General features: G+C 42.7%; 1 protein-coding gene across 1 annotated transcript in view; it reads left to right on the top strand.

Moving 5' to 3' along the window:
* The window catches only part of SF3B3 (splicing factor 3b subunit 3), a 38664-nt gene extending 19721 nt beyond the window's left edge, over positions 1–18943 (top strand). Inside the window, exons 12-26 of the mRNA XM_043438054.1 lie at positions 2891–3042; positions 3348–3503; positions 4491–4646; positions 5128–5271; positions 7408–7530; positions 8255–8409; positions 12723–12897; positions 13558–13763; positions 13862–14018; positions 15070–15195; positions 15612–15824; positions 16388–16486; positions 17114–17257; positions 17866–17970; positions 18342–18943. Coding sequence (XP_043293989.1) covers positions 2891–3042; positions 3348–3503; positions 4491–4646; positions 5128–5271; positions 7408–7530; positions 8255–8409; positions 12723–12897; positions 13558–13763; positions 13862–14018; positions 15070–15195; positions 15612–15824; positions 16388–16486; positions 17114–17257; positions 17866–17970; positions 18342–18482 — 2252 coding nt within the window. The 3' untranslated portion in view covers positions 18483–18943. The remainder of the gene's footprint in view (positions 1–2890; positions 3043–3347; positions 3504–4490; positions 4647–5127; positions 5272–7407; positions 7531–8254; positions 8410–12722; positions 12898–13557; positions 13764–13861; positions 14019–15069; positions 15196–15611; positions 15825–16387; positions 16487–17113; positions 17258–17865; positions 17971–18341) is intronic.
* Positions 18944–19156: the final 213 nt, after the last annotated feature.

The following is a 19156-nucleotide window of genomic DNA, read 5'->3' on the forward strand; positions in this document are numbered from 1 at the left end:
ATTTGCTTCCCATTAAGCCGAAAGGGCCTGTAGCTAGAAGATCTTAACTTCATACTCTCCCTTGATGTTTTTATATGTTCCATGTGTAACTGAAAGGTTGGGCCCTGGAGCAAGCCCCTGCTTTTTTCTTTTGAGTCTAGTGAGGCCTGTGCTGAGGCAAGACAAACCACTGAGTAGTCTGAATATGGAGTGAGAAGGAGATATTGAAGGCCTCGGTCATCTCGGTGATCACTCACTTCCTCTTGGAATGGGCTCTGTTGAGCCTGAGGTACTAGGACAAGAGAAAGAAGGGCTCATCCCCTCTTCTGTGGGCTGCTTCTGCAGTGCTCAGACAGAAGTCCCAGTTACCTGAGACAGATGCAGTCTCATACGCTAATAGATTCTTCAGTGAGATAGGAACTAATGGTATTTTATATGAAACTTGAAACCTCTGGAAGAAGGCAACATAGACTTGATAGTTCATTGGCATTTGCCTTGACTGAATCTTTATTTTGTTCTCTAGTCCAGCTTTTACCCTAAAGCCTGCCTAGGAGCCAGAGCTGCTGGCTGCTTCTGGTTTCCCTGGTCATAGAATGGGAAGGGTAGATGTCTCAGTGCTTACTTAGCATTCACAGGGGAGTGGATGTTTACAGCTTTCAGACAGCAGCCATTGCCTGCTGCTTGTTGAACTGCCCGGCAAACATAGGACCCAGACCACCGAGCTTGGTTTTATTTTTACACCTCAGCTGTCTGGGGCCTTGAGTCAGGGGGAGGATAAGGACGCAGGCTGCTGCTTTTCCTCACTCCCCTCAGTCTCCACATGTAGGTTAAAAATGCGTGGTTTCTTTTCTGGAGACCCTCCTCCCTTGACTGAAGGAAGAAGCTGAAATCCTGGCTAGTTTTAGCCCTTTATTGTTTGGCTTTAATTTGCCCTGGCATAGCTTTTGAGATACAAAGTTTCAGTGTTGAGAACGTGGGAAAGTACACTATTTATATAATGTTAAAATTAAGCAATTCCTGTTAACTTTTACACCAGAGATTTCCAGTTTAAAAATAGAGCTGGAGTAAAGCTTTCAAGTTTGGTGTTGCTTAGAGACTGATGGTGGTTTTATTGTAAGCTGTTAAGACATCCACTTCAGGGATGGACATGTCTGTACTCAGTATTTTAAGATGATGCACAGTACAGTTTTACAGAGCAGTCTTCTTATAAGGTGTCCCCAGGCATGTGAAATCACCTGAAACCAGTTATTTGCTTGTCCAGCATTACTTCATGTGATTTGGAAATTGAACCGTTCCTCTGGATCCCTGATGTAGCCATTAAGATTATATCCATTGGGAAAATCTTTCGATTTTTGCCTTTCAGCCACTCATTCAGTGCTCACATGTTATTAATTGAAGCAAAAGTGTTTCAGGACAGTACTTAACCCTTAATAAATTATAAATTATATTTCTATATGTTTATATTTTAAAATGCTGATTGCCATCTACTAGATTGATTTTACCTCCTCCTAATTCAGAATGCTACTATAGGTCACACCAGTAATACTGGGTTGGTCGAAAGTTTGTTCAGATTTTTCTGTAGGCTGTTACTGAAAAACTTGAATGAAGTTTTTGGCCAACCTAATTCATTTTCATCTGGTCCCTTTTCTGTAAAGAACACTAATTCTGCTGAACCTACTGAGTAATCTTAGTTAAGCTGAACCACTTTTGGAGCAATCAGAATCCAAAGTGTCCTTGATGTGAGTGGGATGGATCAGGCCTATGATGTTGGACTCAGACAAGGGCTCCAGCAAGCTTTCACTGCTTCTGCTAAGAGTGAGGTAGCCACTCCAGTCTGTTACCTTGTCTACTTGGCATTCTGGCCCTCGCTTGCCAGATTTCTGTGTGAAGGGGGCAGGAAGAGGGAAATTGAACAGAAAATTAAAATGTAGGAAAATCTCAATTCATCTTTTAAAAAAATGAATGTACATCTATTGAGCATTTATCAAGCTTTATGCCAAACATTGTTCTAAATATGGGAGACACACACGGAAATTGTTCTATGTTGTGGGGTGGAATGTGTAGGAAATAGACAGCTTTTAACTATGGGATGTACGTGAGAAATTTTTGGGGTTACTTGTATGCCTCTGACATCTTTTCAAAACTTGTTGGTGTTTGTTTATCCAAATACATTTTATTAAATGGAAAGCGGATTCTAATTGGATTGCTTGTGACCACTGAACCATTAGGATTTTTAAATATGAAAAGTTAGAGAGGTCAAGGGCTGACAATACAAGCTGCCTCCCCCCACCACCACCCCTCTTCCTGGTTATCCAGTGTTCTTACATCATTCCTTCTGGGACATCCTAGGATTCTTAGTTTCCAACTCCGTATCCTAGAATGACTTAGTCTCATGGAGGCTAAAATAGTCACTTGTTTCATTCATTAGGTCTTATGTTCCTATGTAAGATTCTTTCAGAAAAAGGGGGAGACCTTTTTTGGTTATAGGGAGTATCTCTTAATGGATTGTGACTGGCACCTGAAAGAAGCTTTAGCTTCAATACATACTGAATTGAATACAAAGATATTTTGAATACAAAAATATTGTAGTATTCAAAATTTCCTCTTACTTTTTTCTTGGATTTTTCTAGCAAAGTTCTCAGGAAAATATTAGTTTTCCAAGGTACTAGATGTGGGCATGTGTACTCTATTAACTGTTTAGCCATTTAAGGAAGCAAAGTGTATCTGTAGGCTGTTATGACCATTAATTATCTTTTGGATCATCCTACGCTGTTTGCCACATGAGTGTGATGGCTCCACATAGAAGAAGTGCCTTGGAAGGCTTCTGAAGAGAATGCTTAGTGTGTTTCATTTGGCTTTGTAGCTAATGAATTCTCTGCTAACCAGCTTCTTTCTTCTCTTTCATTTTCAGATGAGTTTGATGCCTACATCATTGTGTCTTTCGTGAATGCCACACTGGTGTTGTCCATCGGAGAGACTGTAGAAGAAGTGACTGACTCTGGGTTTCTGGGCACTACCCCTACCTTGTCCTGCTCCTTGTTAGGAGACGATGCCTTGGTGCAGGTGAGGATTCTCAGAGAGCTACTTACCTGCTTCCCTTACTTTGTCCTTTCTCTGACTTCATTGTGGTGTTGGTTGCTGGGTTCACATTAATGAGCTTTGAACTTCTTTGAAATTTATGCTGTGAAACATGAACTTTTTTGAAGTTAACTTTGCCTGGAACCCTAAACTCTTCTTGTCATTGACCCAGCTGGTGCTTCAAATGCAATGCCTCTAGATCTGACAGATCCAATGGTATGAGGGTCATGCTTATAATCACTAATCACTAAATGGCTAAAGTTGGGGGATTTTTCTCTTACTGCCTTTAGGTGTATCCTGATGGGATTCGGCACATCCGAGCAGACAAGCGAGTCAATGAGTGGAAGACTCCTGGGAAGAAAACAATTGTGAAATGTGCGGTGAACCAGCGACAAGTGGTGATCGCCCTAACAGGAGGAGAACTGGTCTATTTTGAAATGGATCCCGTATGTTATTTTACTGTTCACTGTGGGACTTAGTCTTGCTGGAAAATCCCATGGACGGAGGAGCCTGGTAGGCTGCGGTCCATGGGGTCGCTAAGAGTCGGACACGACTGACTGAGTGACTTCACTTTCACTTTTCACTTTCATGCATTGGAGAAGGAAATGGCAACCCACTCCAGTATGCTTGCCTGGAGAATCCCAGGGACGGGGGAGCCTGGTGGGTTGCCGTCTGTGGGATCGCACAGTCGGACACAACTGAGGTGACTTAGCAGCAGCAGTGGGACTTAGTGTAGAGTTCAGAGTTGAAGATGGGAGCTGCAGTCCAGGTGTCTAGATTATATATTCACAAGGAGAAATGAGGTGGGAAAGTCCTTTACTGGGAGTTGGAGGGGATACATTTTCATGTCTTTAATTCTTAAACTGGAGTTATGAAATGCTGTCTTAGCAATGAAATGCTTTTTCTGACCTTCACACTTTTTCCCACCAGATATTTGCTATGTGTTTAATTTCTGCAGTCTGATTCAGTTTCAGAAAATTTTGTTTTACTTTTATATATGGAAAGATAGCCATATTTAATTATACTCAAGAAATCTCTGGATGTGACCAACTTGTATAGTGTAACTGTACCTGTGATTGAAATGTTTTGTCTCTAACTGCCATATTTGAATTCTGTTTCACCCATGAGTCTTTTTATGAACAGATAAAACAGTGATATATTTTCACTTCCTGAGATCTAGGTTGGCTTAGGAAACTTGTGATGCATTATACTTGTCAAAGGTCTCTTGATTATCTTGTCAGTAATTTTGCTTGCCATTAGCCTGAAGATTTCAGTCTTGGAACCTCAAGTAGAGAAATTCTTGGTCACCAATTATAGTAAGAAGAGTGAGAGGAAGCAAAAAAGAACTTACTTAGCAAGCCCCCTTTCTTCTCCAGGCTCAGGAGTTGAGGGTGGGGTGGCGTGGTCTGTGACCTCTGTCTTCAATCCTGCAGTCAGGACAGCTGAACGAGTACACGGAGCGGAAGGAGATGTCAGCAGACGTGGTGTGCATGAGTCTGGCCAATGTGCCCCCTGGAGAGCAGCGGTCTCGCTTCCTGGCTGTGGGGCTGGTGGACAACACTGTCAGGATCATCTCCTTGGACCCCTCAGTGAGTGTCACCCTCACCTTCAAGGGTCTTCCAGCTGGGCCGGGCCCTGAATCTATACTTCTGCTTCTGATTATTGTAGCAGCACACCTCAGGAGTCTTCTGCGGTGCTTTAAAATGACTGATCCAAGACTACTAAATGTTTCTTTGGCTTAAGTCCTGATTCCCTTTTTTAGTTTAAACAAATAAAAACAAAATCCAAGACTATGTTTACAGAAAAGAGCCTTAGATGACTTTAAAAAGGTGCCCTGTGCTTATTTTTATCATTATCCACTTCTACAAAAAAGAGAAAGCCCAGTCCTCCCCAGAGCTTGTTTTAAGGTTTAGTTCTCTAGTGACCCCATACCTGTTGAGAACTCATTCTTCAGGTTTTCCATGTCCACAAAAAAGAGCTGTTCTTCACTTTTAAGAATTATATTTTTCTGGGCAGGTTTTTTCCCAAAGTTGGTCACTTGCTATATTTTATTTTCTCTTTCCTCTTTAGGACTGTTTGCAGCCTTTGAGCATGCAGGCTCTCCCGGCCCAGCCTGAGTCCTTATGTATCGTGGAAATGGGTGGGACTGAGAAGCAGGATGAACTGGGGGAGAGAGGTTCTATTGGCTTCTTGTACCTGAATATTGGACTCCAGGTAAGAGATCCAGAAACACACTCCTGGGGTCGGGGCATCTTTTACTTCATGACTGCTTTGTTTAATGCAGGTATTTTCTGTGCCTGTGTTTTAGTTACCCACCTTATGAAAAGTGATCAGTGTTGCTCTCGGTTCCACTTGTTTTCGCTCTAATTTAGAAGAAATCAGGCCTGGAAAAAAGTATTTTATAGAGTCTGATAAAATTGCTTAGCAGTGACTGTTTTGGGTCAGAACTATATCGCCTATGGTTTTCACAGTTTGCAGTTTGTGAGACTATAATCCAGTTGTTCCTCAATGTCCTTGGGGTTGGTTCCAGGATCTCCCTTGGATACCAAAAATCAGAGGATACTTAAGTCCCTTATATAAAATGGCATAATGGTTGTATATTCTTGTAACCTTTAATTAAATCATCTCTAGATTACTTAATTACCTAATATAAGGTAAATGCTGTATAAATAGTTGCTGTACATTTGCCGCCAATTCAAGTTTATTTTTTGGAATTTTCTGCTTTTTCTTCCCCCTGAAATATTTTTGATGTGTGGTTGGTTGAATTGTGGATTCAGAATCCGTGGTTACAGAGGGCCTCACTGTTCATAATGGGCTCCATGAACATAGCAATAAAGGGCCCCTCCGTGTTCCCTGTTATCAAAGCACCTAGGCTCTTCATGGCATGAAAGGCAGGAACGCAAGAAACAGAGAGTGTCGGGTTTTGACCATATCCTCTTTTTTTTTTTTGCCTAGCCCAGGGAACTGTTTGCTTTTTAATTTTACTTCCTAATTTAGAAATTCTCAAACGTGCCCAGGAGTTAGACTAATGAAATGAACCTCCATGTACCCATCACCAGTTATCAGCATTTTGCCTCTCTCTTCTCTTCTTTTTTAAGGCAGATCCAATATAGTGTCATCTATAAGAACTTGAGAATGTAGCTGTAACAGAGGAGTGTGTGTGTGTATTTTGAAGCTTTAATATCACGCTTAACAGAATTTACGTTCCTTAATAGCTTCTGATACCCCCATGTTCTCATTTTCTCCCTTTTTTTCTGTTCTGAAAAATGTTTTTACTTTTGGTTCTACTCAGAATCTGCATAAAACTGTCCAGTTTTTATCTGCTTAATCCTCTCATATTGTTTTATTATTTATTTGACTGTGTCAGGTCTTGGTTGAAGCATGTGTGGTCTTGCTCCCTGACCGGGACTGAAACCGGGCCCCCTGCATTGGGGGCACCGGATCTCAGCCACTGGGCTACCAGAGAAGTCCTCACGTTTCTTTTAACAACTGTCTCAGCTTGTTAAAAAGAAACCAGCTCATTTTTCTTGGGGAATTTCCTACTTCCCATCCTACGCATGTGCCGGCCTCCCAGAGAATCGCAGTGTGATTCTTCCTCATCCCCAGGGCAGAGCGCGTGTTTCTGATTCTAGGTGGTGCGTCCAGCTGCGCTACCACTGCCATGGGGGCTGCATCACGGCCTTCAGACCCGAGTTCTTGGATAAATACCTCACTTTCCCCCTTTGTTCACTTGTGTTTTAGAGTAAGAGGTTGGTGCCATAGCAATCTCCAGTAAAGACTGATGAAATGTTTTTGTTTTAATTTTAGGTAACATTTGCAGATTTTTAGATTTACATCAGACTATCACAGTCTTTGTTTTAGATACTAAGTTCCCACAATTTAGAAAAGTGGGAATTTTCCTTTTGAAGTTGCTTCCTTTGTCCAATTAACAGGTGCCCACTATCTTTGGGGGCTTCCTTCTGGCACAAGGAAGTGCTCCACAGACATCTGGAACATTCTTGCTTCAGACTGGAATGAGCCATTTCTCTCAGGATTCTTATTTTTTTTTAAGGGAAATGGTATTTAGAGACCACAATAGGCATGGGTATATTAAACTGTACATGTATCTTAAAATTGTAAAGGGTTTAACATAAAGGGTAAAAATTTTTAAGGATATACGGTGAAAGGAAACTGCTTTTCACTTAGTAGATGCTCAGTAACTATTTGAGTGAGTGGTTTAGGAAAATGAATGAATGGCTGGCTGATGACTATATATTTAAACCACCTAGTCATTTTCTTCCAACGGAAATAGGGTAGCTAAAGAAGCTTCCATTATGCCTAGGCCTTAAACACCTCTCTCATTTTTATTAGAACGGTGTGTTGCTGAGAACTGTCCTGGACCCTGTCACTGGGGACCTGTCTGACACCCGCACTAGGTACCTGGGGTCCCGTCCTGTGAAACTCTTTCGTGTCCGGATGCAAGGCCAGGAGGCAGTAAGTAATGAAAGGGGCAGTAAGTTTTTGGATGTTAGTGGCATCAACTGAGCCCTGTGGCATAAATCTTGCTGTCATTAATTCACAAGTGTTGTAGTTAGTTAGTTAGTTGGACATTAACTTTATCTTGATTCAGTTCCTTCATGCAGTAAATCTTGAGTCCTTTAATCTAGAGCTTCTTAACTGAGGTTCCATGGCACTGTGCCATGATTAAGTTATAGGTGCGTTAGAATATCGATCCCTTCAGCCCTGAGGCTGAGCAAATGGAGTGAACTGAGAGTTAGCCGGAAACCTCCCATGTAGGATACCACTACCTAGGGGTAAACTGGTATAGGTATTGTGACTTACTGTGCAATGTGAAAGAGGCCAGGAAACATTATTTCTTTGTAGTTAAGAATGTCAGTGTTGCTGAGGGACCTGCCACTTCTTTGCTTGTTACTGCAGTTGACTCCTTGCAGCTCTCTAGCTTTGTGTTGGTATTCTCATTTTACACACATGGAGCCCGGGATCGGAGATTGAGTGATTGCTGGCTAGGAGCCAGCACTTGTAGCAAATGCTGTTCTGACCCTTCTGTAGACCTCTCTTTCTTAAGGTAGCCTTTTAGATTTCTAAAATGCCTTGGGGTATTTCACACACTGAAATCTGGGGACAGAGTAATTGGGTTAGTACATCATGTTTGTTTGGGTTTTTCCCAAGCTTATTGGAGATGTTTTTCTTTCCTCAGGTGCTGGCCATGTCAAGCCGCTCATGGTTGAGCTATTCTTACCAGTCTCGTTTCCATCTCACTCCCCTGTCTTATGAGACCCTGGAATTTGCCTCTGGCTTCGCCTCTGAACAGTGCCCTGAGGGCATTGTGGCCATCTCCACCAATACCCTGAGGTGAGAGAGTCCCACGGCTGAAGCCCCATGAGAGGCTGGCACAGAGCCGACTCTGCCCTGGGCCTGGTGTGTTGTAATTGAAACCTTCATTGGCTCAGGATTTCAGTACCTGGTAGCCAAGTTTCGGTGTGTGGGAGTTTTAGCTTCTGTTAAGACTTTGGGACCATGTTTTCATATTTGGCAATGTAGTTCAGTCTCTGAGATGTAGGATTCTTGTTTTCCAGGGCCATGCTGTTGAATTAGTGTTATAGCAGGCATTGTTGGATCACTGATTGTCTTTTCTCACTATGTCTTGCATTTGCAGTGTTATATCTTATTTATTAACCTCAAAATTAATTTAGACCTTTTGCTGGTTGACAGATTATTTATACTGATCACATTGGAGTGAGCACTGTCTGTATTGCAAGATGGAAGATAACCTAGTCAGTTTTGACTTTGTCAAATTTTGGTGGTTGGTTTTGTTTTGTTTTCTTTTTTAACTCTCTAATGTTACCAGTGCCATTCACGTGTTCTAGTTACAACTGTTGCTTGTTTACAATGGAACTCTGGCCTCTTGGCATATGAATCACTTATTACTTAGTCAAGTGAACTCCCAGATTTGTTTGCAGAAGCTTTCAGGACCTTTATCATCACTGTTCTCTCTGTTTTTAAGCTTCAGCATCTTTGGCTCCAGCAGACTTGTTCTCCCTGCACACCTCCATATGTTCCTTCCTGGTTTGTTACCTCTGCACTTGATCTTGGAATGCTTTTCACACACATCTCTGTCTGTTAAGTCTTAGCCTCATCCATGGGTTCTTTAGTTGTTTTATTGACATGTGCAATTTCCTGGATTCCTATAAATTTTGACAACACCACAGATTTTCAGCTTTTTTTTTTTTTTTTAAAGCATCAGCATTTTCCTCCCAGAAGAAAATCAGGGAAGACTGCATGGTCATGGTACTTACTGTCAGAACCAGTCATTTCCATTGTTGACTATTATGAATAATGTTGTTGTGAACACTCGTGTACAAGGGTCTATTTGTGTGTATATTTTCTTTTTTCTTGGGTGTATACCTGTAAGAATGGAATTGCTAGTAACTTTAACTTTTTTAGAAATTGCTACACTGCTTTCTCAAGTGGCTACACCATTTTACATTTTCATCAGTGAGGTATATTGAATTATTGTCTTTTTATTATTGAATTATAAGAGTTCTTTTTATATTCTGTATACAATTGTCTTATCAGATAACATGATTTGCAGATATTTTCTCTTTTTTTTCCTTAGAGAACGACAGTCTTTACTGTTTAGCAGTTGATTTTTTTTTTTTTTAAACTCACATGTTGGTAAGTTCAGTTCAGTCGCTCAGTCGTGTCCGACTCTTGGTGACCCCATGAACCACAGCATGCCAGGCCTCCCTGTCCATCACCAGCTCCTGGAGTTTACCCAAACTCATGTCCATTGAGTCTCTGATACCATTCAACCATCTCATCCTCTGTTGTCCCCTTCTCTTCCTGCCTTCAATATTTCCCAACATCAGGATCTTTTCAAATGAGTCAACTCTTTGCATCACGTGGCCAAAGTATTGGAGTTTCAGCTTCAACATCAGTCCTCCCAATGAACACCCAGGACTGATCTCCTTTAGCATGGACTGGTTGGATCTCCAACACCACAGTTCAAAAGCATCAATTCTTCGGCGCTCACTTTCTTTATAGTCCAACTCTCACATCCATATATGACTACTGTAAAAACCATAGCCTTGACTAGATGGACCTTTGTTGACAAAGTAATGTCTCTGCTTTTTAATATGCTGTCTAGACTAGTGATAACTTTGCTTCCAAGGAGTAAGCGTCTTTTAATTTCATGGCTGCAGTCACCATCTGCAGTGATTTTGGAGCCCCCCAAAATAAAGTCAGGCACTGTTTCCACTATTTCTCCATCTATTTACCATGAAGTGATGGGACCGGATGCCATGATCTTAGTTTTCTGAATGTTAAGCTTTAAGCCAACTTTTTCGCTGTCCTCTTTCACTTTCATCAAGAGGCTCTTTAGTTCTTTACAGTGGTGTCATCTGCATATCTGAGGTTATTGCTATTTCTCCCAGCAATCTTGATTCCAGCTTGTGCTTCCTCCAGCCCAGCGTTTCTCATGATGTACTCTGCATATAAGGTAAATAAGCAGGGTGACAATATACAGCCTTGACGTACTCCTTTTCCTATTTGGAACCAGTCTGTTGTTCCACATCTAGTTCTAACTGTTGCTTCTTGACCTGCATACAGGTTTCTCAAGAGGCAGGTCAGGTGGTCTGGTATTCCCATCTCCTTCAGAATTTTCCACAGTTTATTGTGATCCACACAGTCAAAGGCTTTGGCATAGTCAATAAAGCAGAAATAGATGTTTTTCTGGAACTCTCTTGTTTTTTCGATGATCCAGCAAATGTTGGCAATTTGATCTCTGGCTCCTCTGCCTTTTCTAAAACTAGCTTGAACATCTGGAAGTTCATGGTTCACGTATTGCTGAAGCCTGGCTTGGAGACTTTTGAGCATTACTTTACTAGCGTGTGAGATGAGTGCAACTGTGCAGTAGTTTGAGCATTCCTTGGCATTGCCTTTCTTAGGGATTGGGATGAAAACTGACCTTTTCCAGTCCTGTGGCCACTTTTGAGTTTTCCAAATTTGCTGACATATTGAGTGCAGCACTTTCACAGCATCATCTTTTAGGATTTGAAATAGCTCAACTGGAATTCCATCACCTCCACTAGCTTTGTTCGTAGTGATGCTTTCTAGGCCCACTTGACTTTGCATTCCAGGATGTCTGCCTCTAGGTGAGTGATCACACCATTGTGATTATCTGGGTCGTAAAGATCTTTTTTATATAGTTCTTCTGTGTATTCTTGCCATCTCTTCTTAATATCTTCTGCTTCTGTTAGGTCCATACCATTTCTGTCCTTTATCGAGCCCATCTTTGCATGAAATGTTCCCTTAGTATCTCTAATTTTCTTGAAGAGATCTCTAGTCTTTCCTATTGTATTGTTTTCCTCTATTTCTTTGCACTGATCACTGAGGAAGGCTTTCTTATCTCCTGGCTATTCTTTGGAACTCTGCATTCAAATGGATATATCTTTCCCTTTCTCCTTTGCTTTTCGCTTCTCCTTTTCTCAGCTATTTGTAAGGCCTCCTCAGTTAGCCATTTTGCTTTTTGCATTTCTTTTTCTTGGGGATGGTCTTGATCCCTGTCTCCTGTACAGTGTCACTGACCTCTGTCCGTAGTTCATCAGGCACTCTGTCTGTCAGATCTAGTCCCTTAAGTCTGTTTCTCACTTTCCCTGTATAATCATAAGGGATTTGATTTAGGTCATAGCTGAATGGTCTAGTGGTTTTCCCCACTTTCTTCAATTTAAGTCTGAATTTGGTGAAGTATTTGATTTATGTCTTCAAAGAAATGAACCTTGCTCATTACCCCCTCATAGTATTTTGGATATTTATGGGAGCAGAGTGTTGTTGAGTTGCTAAGTCGTGTCCAACTCTTTTGTGACCCCATGGACTATAGCCTGCCAGACTCCTCTGTCCATGGGATTTCCCAGGCAAGAATATTAGAGTGGATTGTCATTTCCTTCTCCAGGGAATCTTCCTGACCACAGGGTTCAAACCCATGTCTCTTGCATTGGTAGGTGGGTTCTTTACCACTGACCCACCAGGTAAGTCCTGGAATGTTGCCAATCATAGTCTTGTAGAAAATGTTCTGGTTTTTGTAATGTACTCTTTTTAAATGATTCTTAATTAGCTGTTTTTTTTCTTTCAGCACTTTGAAGTGTCTATATTTTTAAGAGCATCTGAGTTCTGTTTATTTTGCACATAATTTGACTTATAAACATTTCTTTCTGCTTGACAGAGGTTGTAGATCTCATACTTGCCATCTCTTTCTGCATTGTGTGGGTTTCCTAAAGCCTAGGTGATTTTCGTTCAGGATGGCATTCACTTTATTTTATGAAACACTGTCACACAAGTAATCACATATATTCGGGTAATTGCAGTGCAAGAAGAGATTTTAACTTTTCACTATCACGTTATCATTGGAGGGATAAAACAGATCTTTGAGGGTTCTAATGTAAATTTTACTGGGGGAAACGAATCACTGTGAACAGTGATGGGCTGTTGCTGAAGTAAAAGGCCCTTCCCAGATCTCCTATCTCTTGTGCATAATCTTCTAGATGAGAAGCGTATTGTTTCATGTTCCCCAATGCTGATATTAGAGCTGTGACTGCTTACTGACCCTTTCAACACCAGTTTCTTGGTCCTGAGTGGGTGACCTATTAACTCCTTGCCTTTTGCCATAGGATTTTGGCGTTGGAGAAGCTGGGTGCTGTCTTCAATCAAGTAGCCTTTCCACTGCAGTACACACCCAGGAAATTTGTTATCCACCCTGAAAGTAACAACCTTATCATCATTGAGACTGACCACAATGCCTACACTGAGGCCACTAAAGCTCAGAGGAAGCAGCAGATGGCAGAGGTAATGCAGTTGACCTTCAGGGTTCAATAAAAAGGCAGTCTTGTGAAACCATGTTTAAACCTCTGTAATTGATGTCTAATGCCTTTGTTATATTTAAAGATCCAGAGTCTTTTCAGGTCCTTCAAACAGAGTCCTTTGCCACAGTCCTTTGTTTTTCAGGGGCTTTCTTGTGACTTAGGACTGAAATGTTGACCTGGATTTATTCAGTATTGAGCTGGATAAATACTGGAACAGTTCTTCTCTCCTGGAACTTCCAAAATAGCCTGTGTTATATCTTTCCTGGATTTGGGCCCAAAGAAGACAGCTTTTGTATTCTTCACAACACCATCTCCTTCCAGAAATTATTTCTCAGCAAAAAATAGTCCCCACTATGTAAAACTGTATCTGGCCCAGAAGAGAGGAAGCAGTCAGTCTTCATCTTCACGTTTCTCAAGTGTTCACCACGGCTGATGATTTTAGTTTCCCCTTAGTTATCTTTTCCTCTTCCCCTTATTTGTACGCCTCTCCCTTTGATCTTCATTTTGGGGAATAATGATTTTGGTGGACAGACTTTGCTGCTTTGTGTATTGCGAACACCCCCTGGAGGTGTTCTTGTTTATCCACTTCTCACCCAGCACCCACCTCTGAACGCACCAACTCTTCTTGCTTCTTTGGATTTAGGAAATGGTAGAAGCAGCAGGGGAGGATGAGCGAGAGCTGGCCGCAGAGATGGCAGCAGCGTTCCTCAATGAAAACCTCCCCGAGTCCATTTTTGGGGCTCCTAAGGCTGGCAATGGGCAGTGGGCCTCTGTGATCCGAGTGATGAATCCTATCCAGGGGAACACATTGGACCTTGTCCAGCTGGAACAGAATGAAGCCGCTTTTAGGTAAGGGGCCCTGACCATGCAGGGTTTTGAAGAGTGGAATGGGAATTCCCTGGGCTGTGCCTAATGCCTGACTCCTGATTCTTTCTTTGAAAATGCAGCGTGGCTGTGTGCAGGTTCTCCAACACTGGTGATGACTGGTATGTGCTGGTGGGCGTGGCCAAAGACCTGATACTGAACCCCCGATCTGTCGCTGGGGGCTTTGTCTATACCTACAAGCTCGTGAACAATGGGGAAAAGCTGGAGTTTTTGCACAAGGTAGGAACCAGACAGTGGCTTTCCTGGATCTTAAGTCCTACTTGTTGTTTAGTCTCTAAGTTGTGTCCAAGTCTTGCGACCCCACGGACTGCAGCCCACCAGGCTCCTCTATCCATGGGTTTTTCCAGGCAAGAATACTGGAGTAGGTAGTCATTTCCTTTTCCAGGGGATCTTTCCGACCAAAAGATTGAACCTGCGTTTCCACATTGGCAGGCAGACTCTTTACCACTGAGCCACCTGGGAAGCCCCTAAGTCCTTTAGACTTAACCAGTTTTGTATCAGTCGTGGATCAGGTCTTTCTGACCCATCTCTTAGCGGCACGTGAAAAATGCTCCAGTGACACGCCACTGCCTGCTGGTCCCCCTGGAGGCCTGTATGCTAACCACCCTCTAAGGGGAATAGATGCATAATGAATGAGCCCCGTATTTTCTTGGCTTACTAAGTAGGCAGCCATTTGTGACCAGAATTCAGCAGTCCTACAGAATTAAGGTCATGTTATATATATATATATATACATATATATATATATATTTTTTAAAGAATTCTTCATTTCTCTTCTACAGTGACAGCACATGAATGTGATTTCTCTTGGCCTTCCACAAGGGGCATGTTACTATAGGAAATAACTATTTCACAGAACCTTCTTTGTGCTAAAGTCACTGCGTCTCCTTTACTTGTCTCTAGCACTCTTTTCCTCTCCCTCCACATGCCCCAGTCACTTCTCTGATACTGAGGCTTCAAGGTAGGAAGTTAATGGTGCCACTTCAATTAGCATCGGCTTTGGGGCAGTGTTCATCAGGTACCAGGACTTCTTTTCACCTGTGGCATTCATTGATCCACTTGCCAAAAGGGAGTGTTTCTGATCTGTTTACCCAAACACCTGGTTTTATAGGGACTGTTTGTTATATGTGTGGGTTTATTTTCTCTGATGAGCCAAAGAAGGTCTCTCATTGTCTGTCTTCCTGACAGATGCCTGTAAAGTCGTTTGGGGTTGAGGGCGTGTAGCTGTATGTGTTGAAAACAGCCGCATCACCTGTTTTTCCTCTCACAGACTCCAGTGGAAGAGGTCCCTGCTGCTATTGCCCCATTCCAAGGGAGAGTGTTGATTGGTGTGGGAAAACTTCTGCGAGTCTATGACCTCGGAAAGAAGAAGTTACTCCGCAAGTGTGAGAACAAGGTAAATATGCTGGTGGAGGGTCCAGATCTAGCTTGTGAGGAAGGAGACCCAAGCAGGGTGATGGACAGCAGCTATTAGAATCGTGTCTTTATCCGGACTGTCTTTGTCTTCCTGGGCTAACAGTTAGGCTCTTGAGAAGGGAAAGAGTAGGTAGGTTTCTTGACTTCTTTACTTCAAGAGCCAGATTTCTATCCTGCTTGTGTCTGTAAGGAGTTAAACTGACAATTAAGCATATTTTCCCACCACGTTAAAACCAGTCAGCTCTTTTTCCCACCTTCTAGGAAGTTCTTGCTGACTGCTGTTCTTTGGTGTGTGCCATTCTTTAGACCCTATCTATGTTGCAGTCAGGGTAACCTGGAATTTTCCTGTTGATTCTGCACCCCAGGGTTATACCTTGCTGTCCTTGTTTTTCCCAGCATATCGCCAACTACATCTCTGGGATCCAGACAATTGGACACAGGGTAATTGTATCTGATGTCCAAGAAAGTTTCATCTGGGTTCGCTACAAGCGTAATGAGAACCAGCTCATCATCTTTGCTGATGATACCTACCCCCGATGGGTGACCACAGCTAGTCTCCTTGACTATGATACTGTGGCTGGGGCAGACAAGTTTGGCAACATTTGTGTGGTAAGTTGATTTTTACTTGGGTTATAGTGCTGTATGAAAAAAGTGGCCCAATTTGTGGTAATACTGTAATCTCTAATTTGGAAAGTAAAAATGGGTGTAACATGCTTTTAGCTTCCTCTGCCCCCATCCTGCTGTTCACTGCCTTCTTCCCCATGCCAAGTGACTTAATAATGATAGATTGAGTTTGAGCTCAGGACTAAGACTCTCACTCTTTGCCAGAATTTGGGGCTCTCTTTGTATTTTATTTTTCAGTTGGAAGAAGATTGCTTTACAGTGTTGTGTTGGTTTCTGCCGCACCAGCGAATCGCCGTAATTAAACATGTTGTCTCCTCCCTCTCAAGCCTCTCTCCTCACCCTTGGCTTATCTTTTAAAGCCCAGTCTGGATTTTCTTGAATAGCTCTTGAGTTTCTCACTCACTGGACACCCGAACAGGTGCTGGCTCAGGTCTGCCAAATGCAGTGCCCCCAGGTTTGCTTGCGGGGACCTGGGGCAGACGTGCTGCTTGGTGACCAAGGTCAATGAGTGAGAACCCAGCTCTCTGATTTGCGTCTCTCCATTTTAGGTGCGGCTCCCACCCAACACCAATGATGAAGTGGACGAGGATCCCACTGGAAACAAAGCCCTGTGGGACCGGGGCTTGCTCAACGGGGCCTCTCAGAAGGTAGGCTTGCGGAAGCGGCCCCAAGGAGGGGCATCAGGACCTTCACCAAGGAAGCATTTCTTTAGTGTTTCGTCCACAGTGCACATGACTGTGTGCATGGTGGCTTTGACACAAGATAACCAAGCGACTACCGTGTTCTCATGATAGATTCTTCTGAGACATTTTAGCATTATGAATCTCTTCCGCGCATAGTGGGCTCCTTGGAAACTGTGGTTGCACAGGCTCACTCAGGACACTAACCAGCTCTTTCTTCAGTGTGTCCTGGGCTTTCTACTTCTGTAGGTGTCTTCTTTTGTAGCTCTGAACTTTAAAAATAGATCCATTTTACTTTAGAAGACAAGCCTATAGATTGCAGTTTTTTAAACTTTCCTTGTTTCTTCCTTTTTTGCAAACTTGATATTTAACAAAAATGTTTTTCAGTTACAAATCAGAAATTATCTACTTTCAGCATGTTTGTGAAGGTATTAAACTCTATGCTAAGAACATTTCAAAGTATGTTTAAATTTTAATAATTTATAAATTTATCAAGGTGGTGAAATGTGCCCTTTGGAAGTGCAGTTTGCTCTTGGGAATCTGGAACAGTCTTCTGAGGGCACACATAGTGACTAGTCTGGTTTTGACTTGCAGGCAGAAGTGATAATGAACTATCATGTGGGCGAAACAGTACTTTCCTTACAGAAGACCACGCTGATCCCTGGAGGCTCAGAATCACTTGTCTACACCACTTTGTCAGGAGGCATTGGCATCCTTGTCCCATTCACATCCCATGAGGTAACATCTTCCACACTCCTCTGGCTTTTCATTCCTCGAGTTGTTCCTTAGTGTTAAATCGGCCTAAGAGGGCAGTCCAGTTTGTGTCATATGCAACTGGGAGTGTTGTGGAATTTTTGTAAGGTGACAGGAGTATCTAGGAGAAAGGAATCTTGACTTTTTCCCTTGGGGAAAGCCATTGATGTTTATATTAAGCCAGGGTTTGCTTCAGTTTTCTGATGTGACTATAGGATAGTCAGGGGTGGAAGCCCCAGAGCCACACCAGATGGGGTGGTGTGGACTGGGTACTTAATGCTCCCTAGGGTCAAGTCTGGGATTGGCTAAATTTGGTTTATGTAGTTGTAGCCAAGGAAGATGGGATTAGGAATCTGACTTCACAAACCACTCTTTGCATATGGTGTTTTCTCTCATATTCTGCAAATACAAAGGGGTTTTCATTTAGGTTTTAGCTATCTTGGTGTAGTAGGAAACCTGAGGAACAGTTATTTCACATCTGCTTGGGTGGTAAAAATCAATGGCCTATCTGTTCACTGTGCCTTTGGAAAAACCATAGACTAGTAGTTGAAATCTTTTTTCTTTAGTGATTGATTCTTTTTTTTTTCCACCAGGACCATGACTTCTTCCAGCATGTGGAAATGCACCTCCGGTCCGAGCACCCCCCTCTCTGTGGGCGAGACCACCTCAGCTTTCGTTCCTACTATTTCCCTGTTAAGGTAGGTCTTTCTTGGAAACTCGGGTTGGAAAGGGGGATTCTCAGCCCATTTAACTAGTCTTGTCTTTGGGCCTCCCACCCTTAAAAATCAGCAGAGTCTTGAAGGAGCATTGGGGGGATGGATTTATGGAGGCAGTAATGGGGGAGGAATAGTTAGTGATATTCAGAGACCTCTTCCCTCAGGACAGACCATAGCCAGAGAAAAGCTTTCACCCAGTTTTCCTCAGGCAATTTTGAATAGTGTTCCTGGCACTATAACTGGAGTTCAGATATCTGAGGGAGAAAAAAACCTTTCCTGGCAGTTGCTGCTTTAGCATGTGCCATTTTCTTTGGGCATCTCACCTTTTTCTTTCCCGTCTTTCCATGTTTTAGAATGTGATTGATGGAGATCTCTGTGAACAGTTCAACTCCATGGAGCCCAACAAACAAAAGAATGTCTCTGAAGAACTGGACCGAACCCCACCTGAGGTGTCCAAGAAGCTTGAGGACATCCGGACTCGCTATGCCTTCTGAGCTCTTCCTTTTCTTGTGGGGCTTATCAGAGACTTTATTTCCCTCACCATGGGGCTGTGAATCTCTGTGACAGAAGAAGGGTGGTGATAATTAAGACTTTGTAATGTTAAAGCTAGTAGCTCTTCCCCATCCACTCTTTTCCGGGAGCGACAGGTTTCCCCTAACATTGGCACTGAGATTTGTACCCTTCTCGTTGCCTGGTACATAATCCATTGCCCCCAGGTTCTGGTGTGGAATACAGTGTCCCTTTTCCCAAAGCTTTCTTGCATTGATATTTTTGGCTATCCTGCCTACTTTTGTACACACCTTTAATTTTTAACTGGTTTACCTGTAAATACAGTTTTGTATGATGTTGTCTTTGTGGGGCCTAACTGAGGTGGGGGCCAGGTTGGTTATAGTACAGCTCCGGAGTTCTACCACTTTGGAACCTAACCAGGAATACAAACCTAGCTTTTGAGGTGGCTGGCGTCCGTGTGTCTTTTCTGGGGGTGAGAATTTAGGTGGAAGATTGAGCCTGAGTTGGAAAATCGTATCCTGCTTCCAACCAACTTGGACTTCTGCCACCCTGTGGCCTCGCACTCCCAGCTCTGTGCCGGCGTTTGGACTTTCTCTAGTCTTTGCTGTGATGCAGATGAAGCGTGGACTCTAATGATATGTTGTCGTCCATACCTCTT

Source organism: Cervus canadensis, chromosome 18, assembly GCF_019320065.1.
Source record: "Cervus canadensis isolate Bull #8, Minnesota chromosome 18, ASM1932006v1, whole genome shotgun sequence".
NCBI lineage: Eukaryota > Metazoa > Chordata > Mammalia > Artiodactyla > Cervidae > Cervus > Cervus canadensis.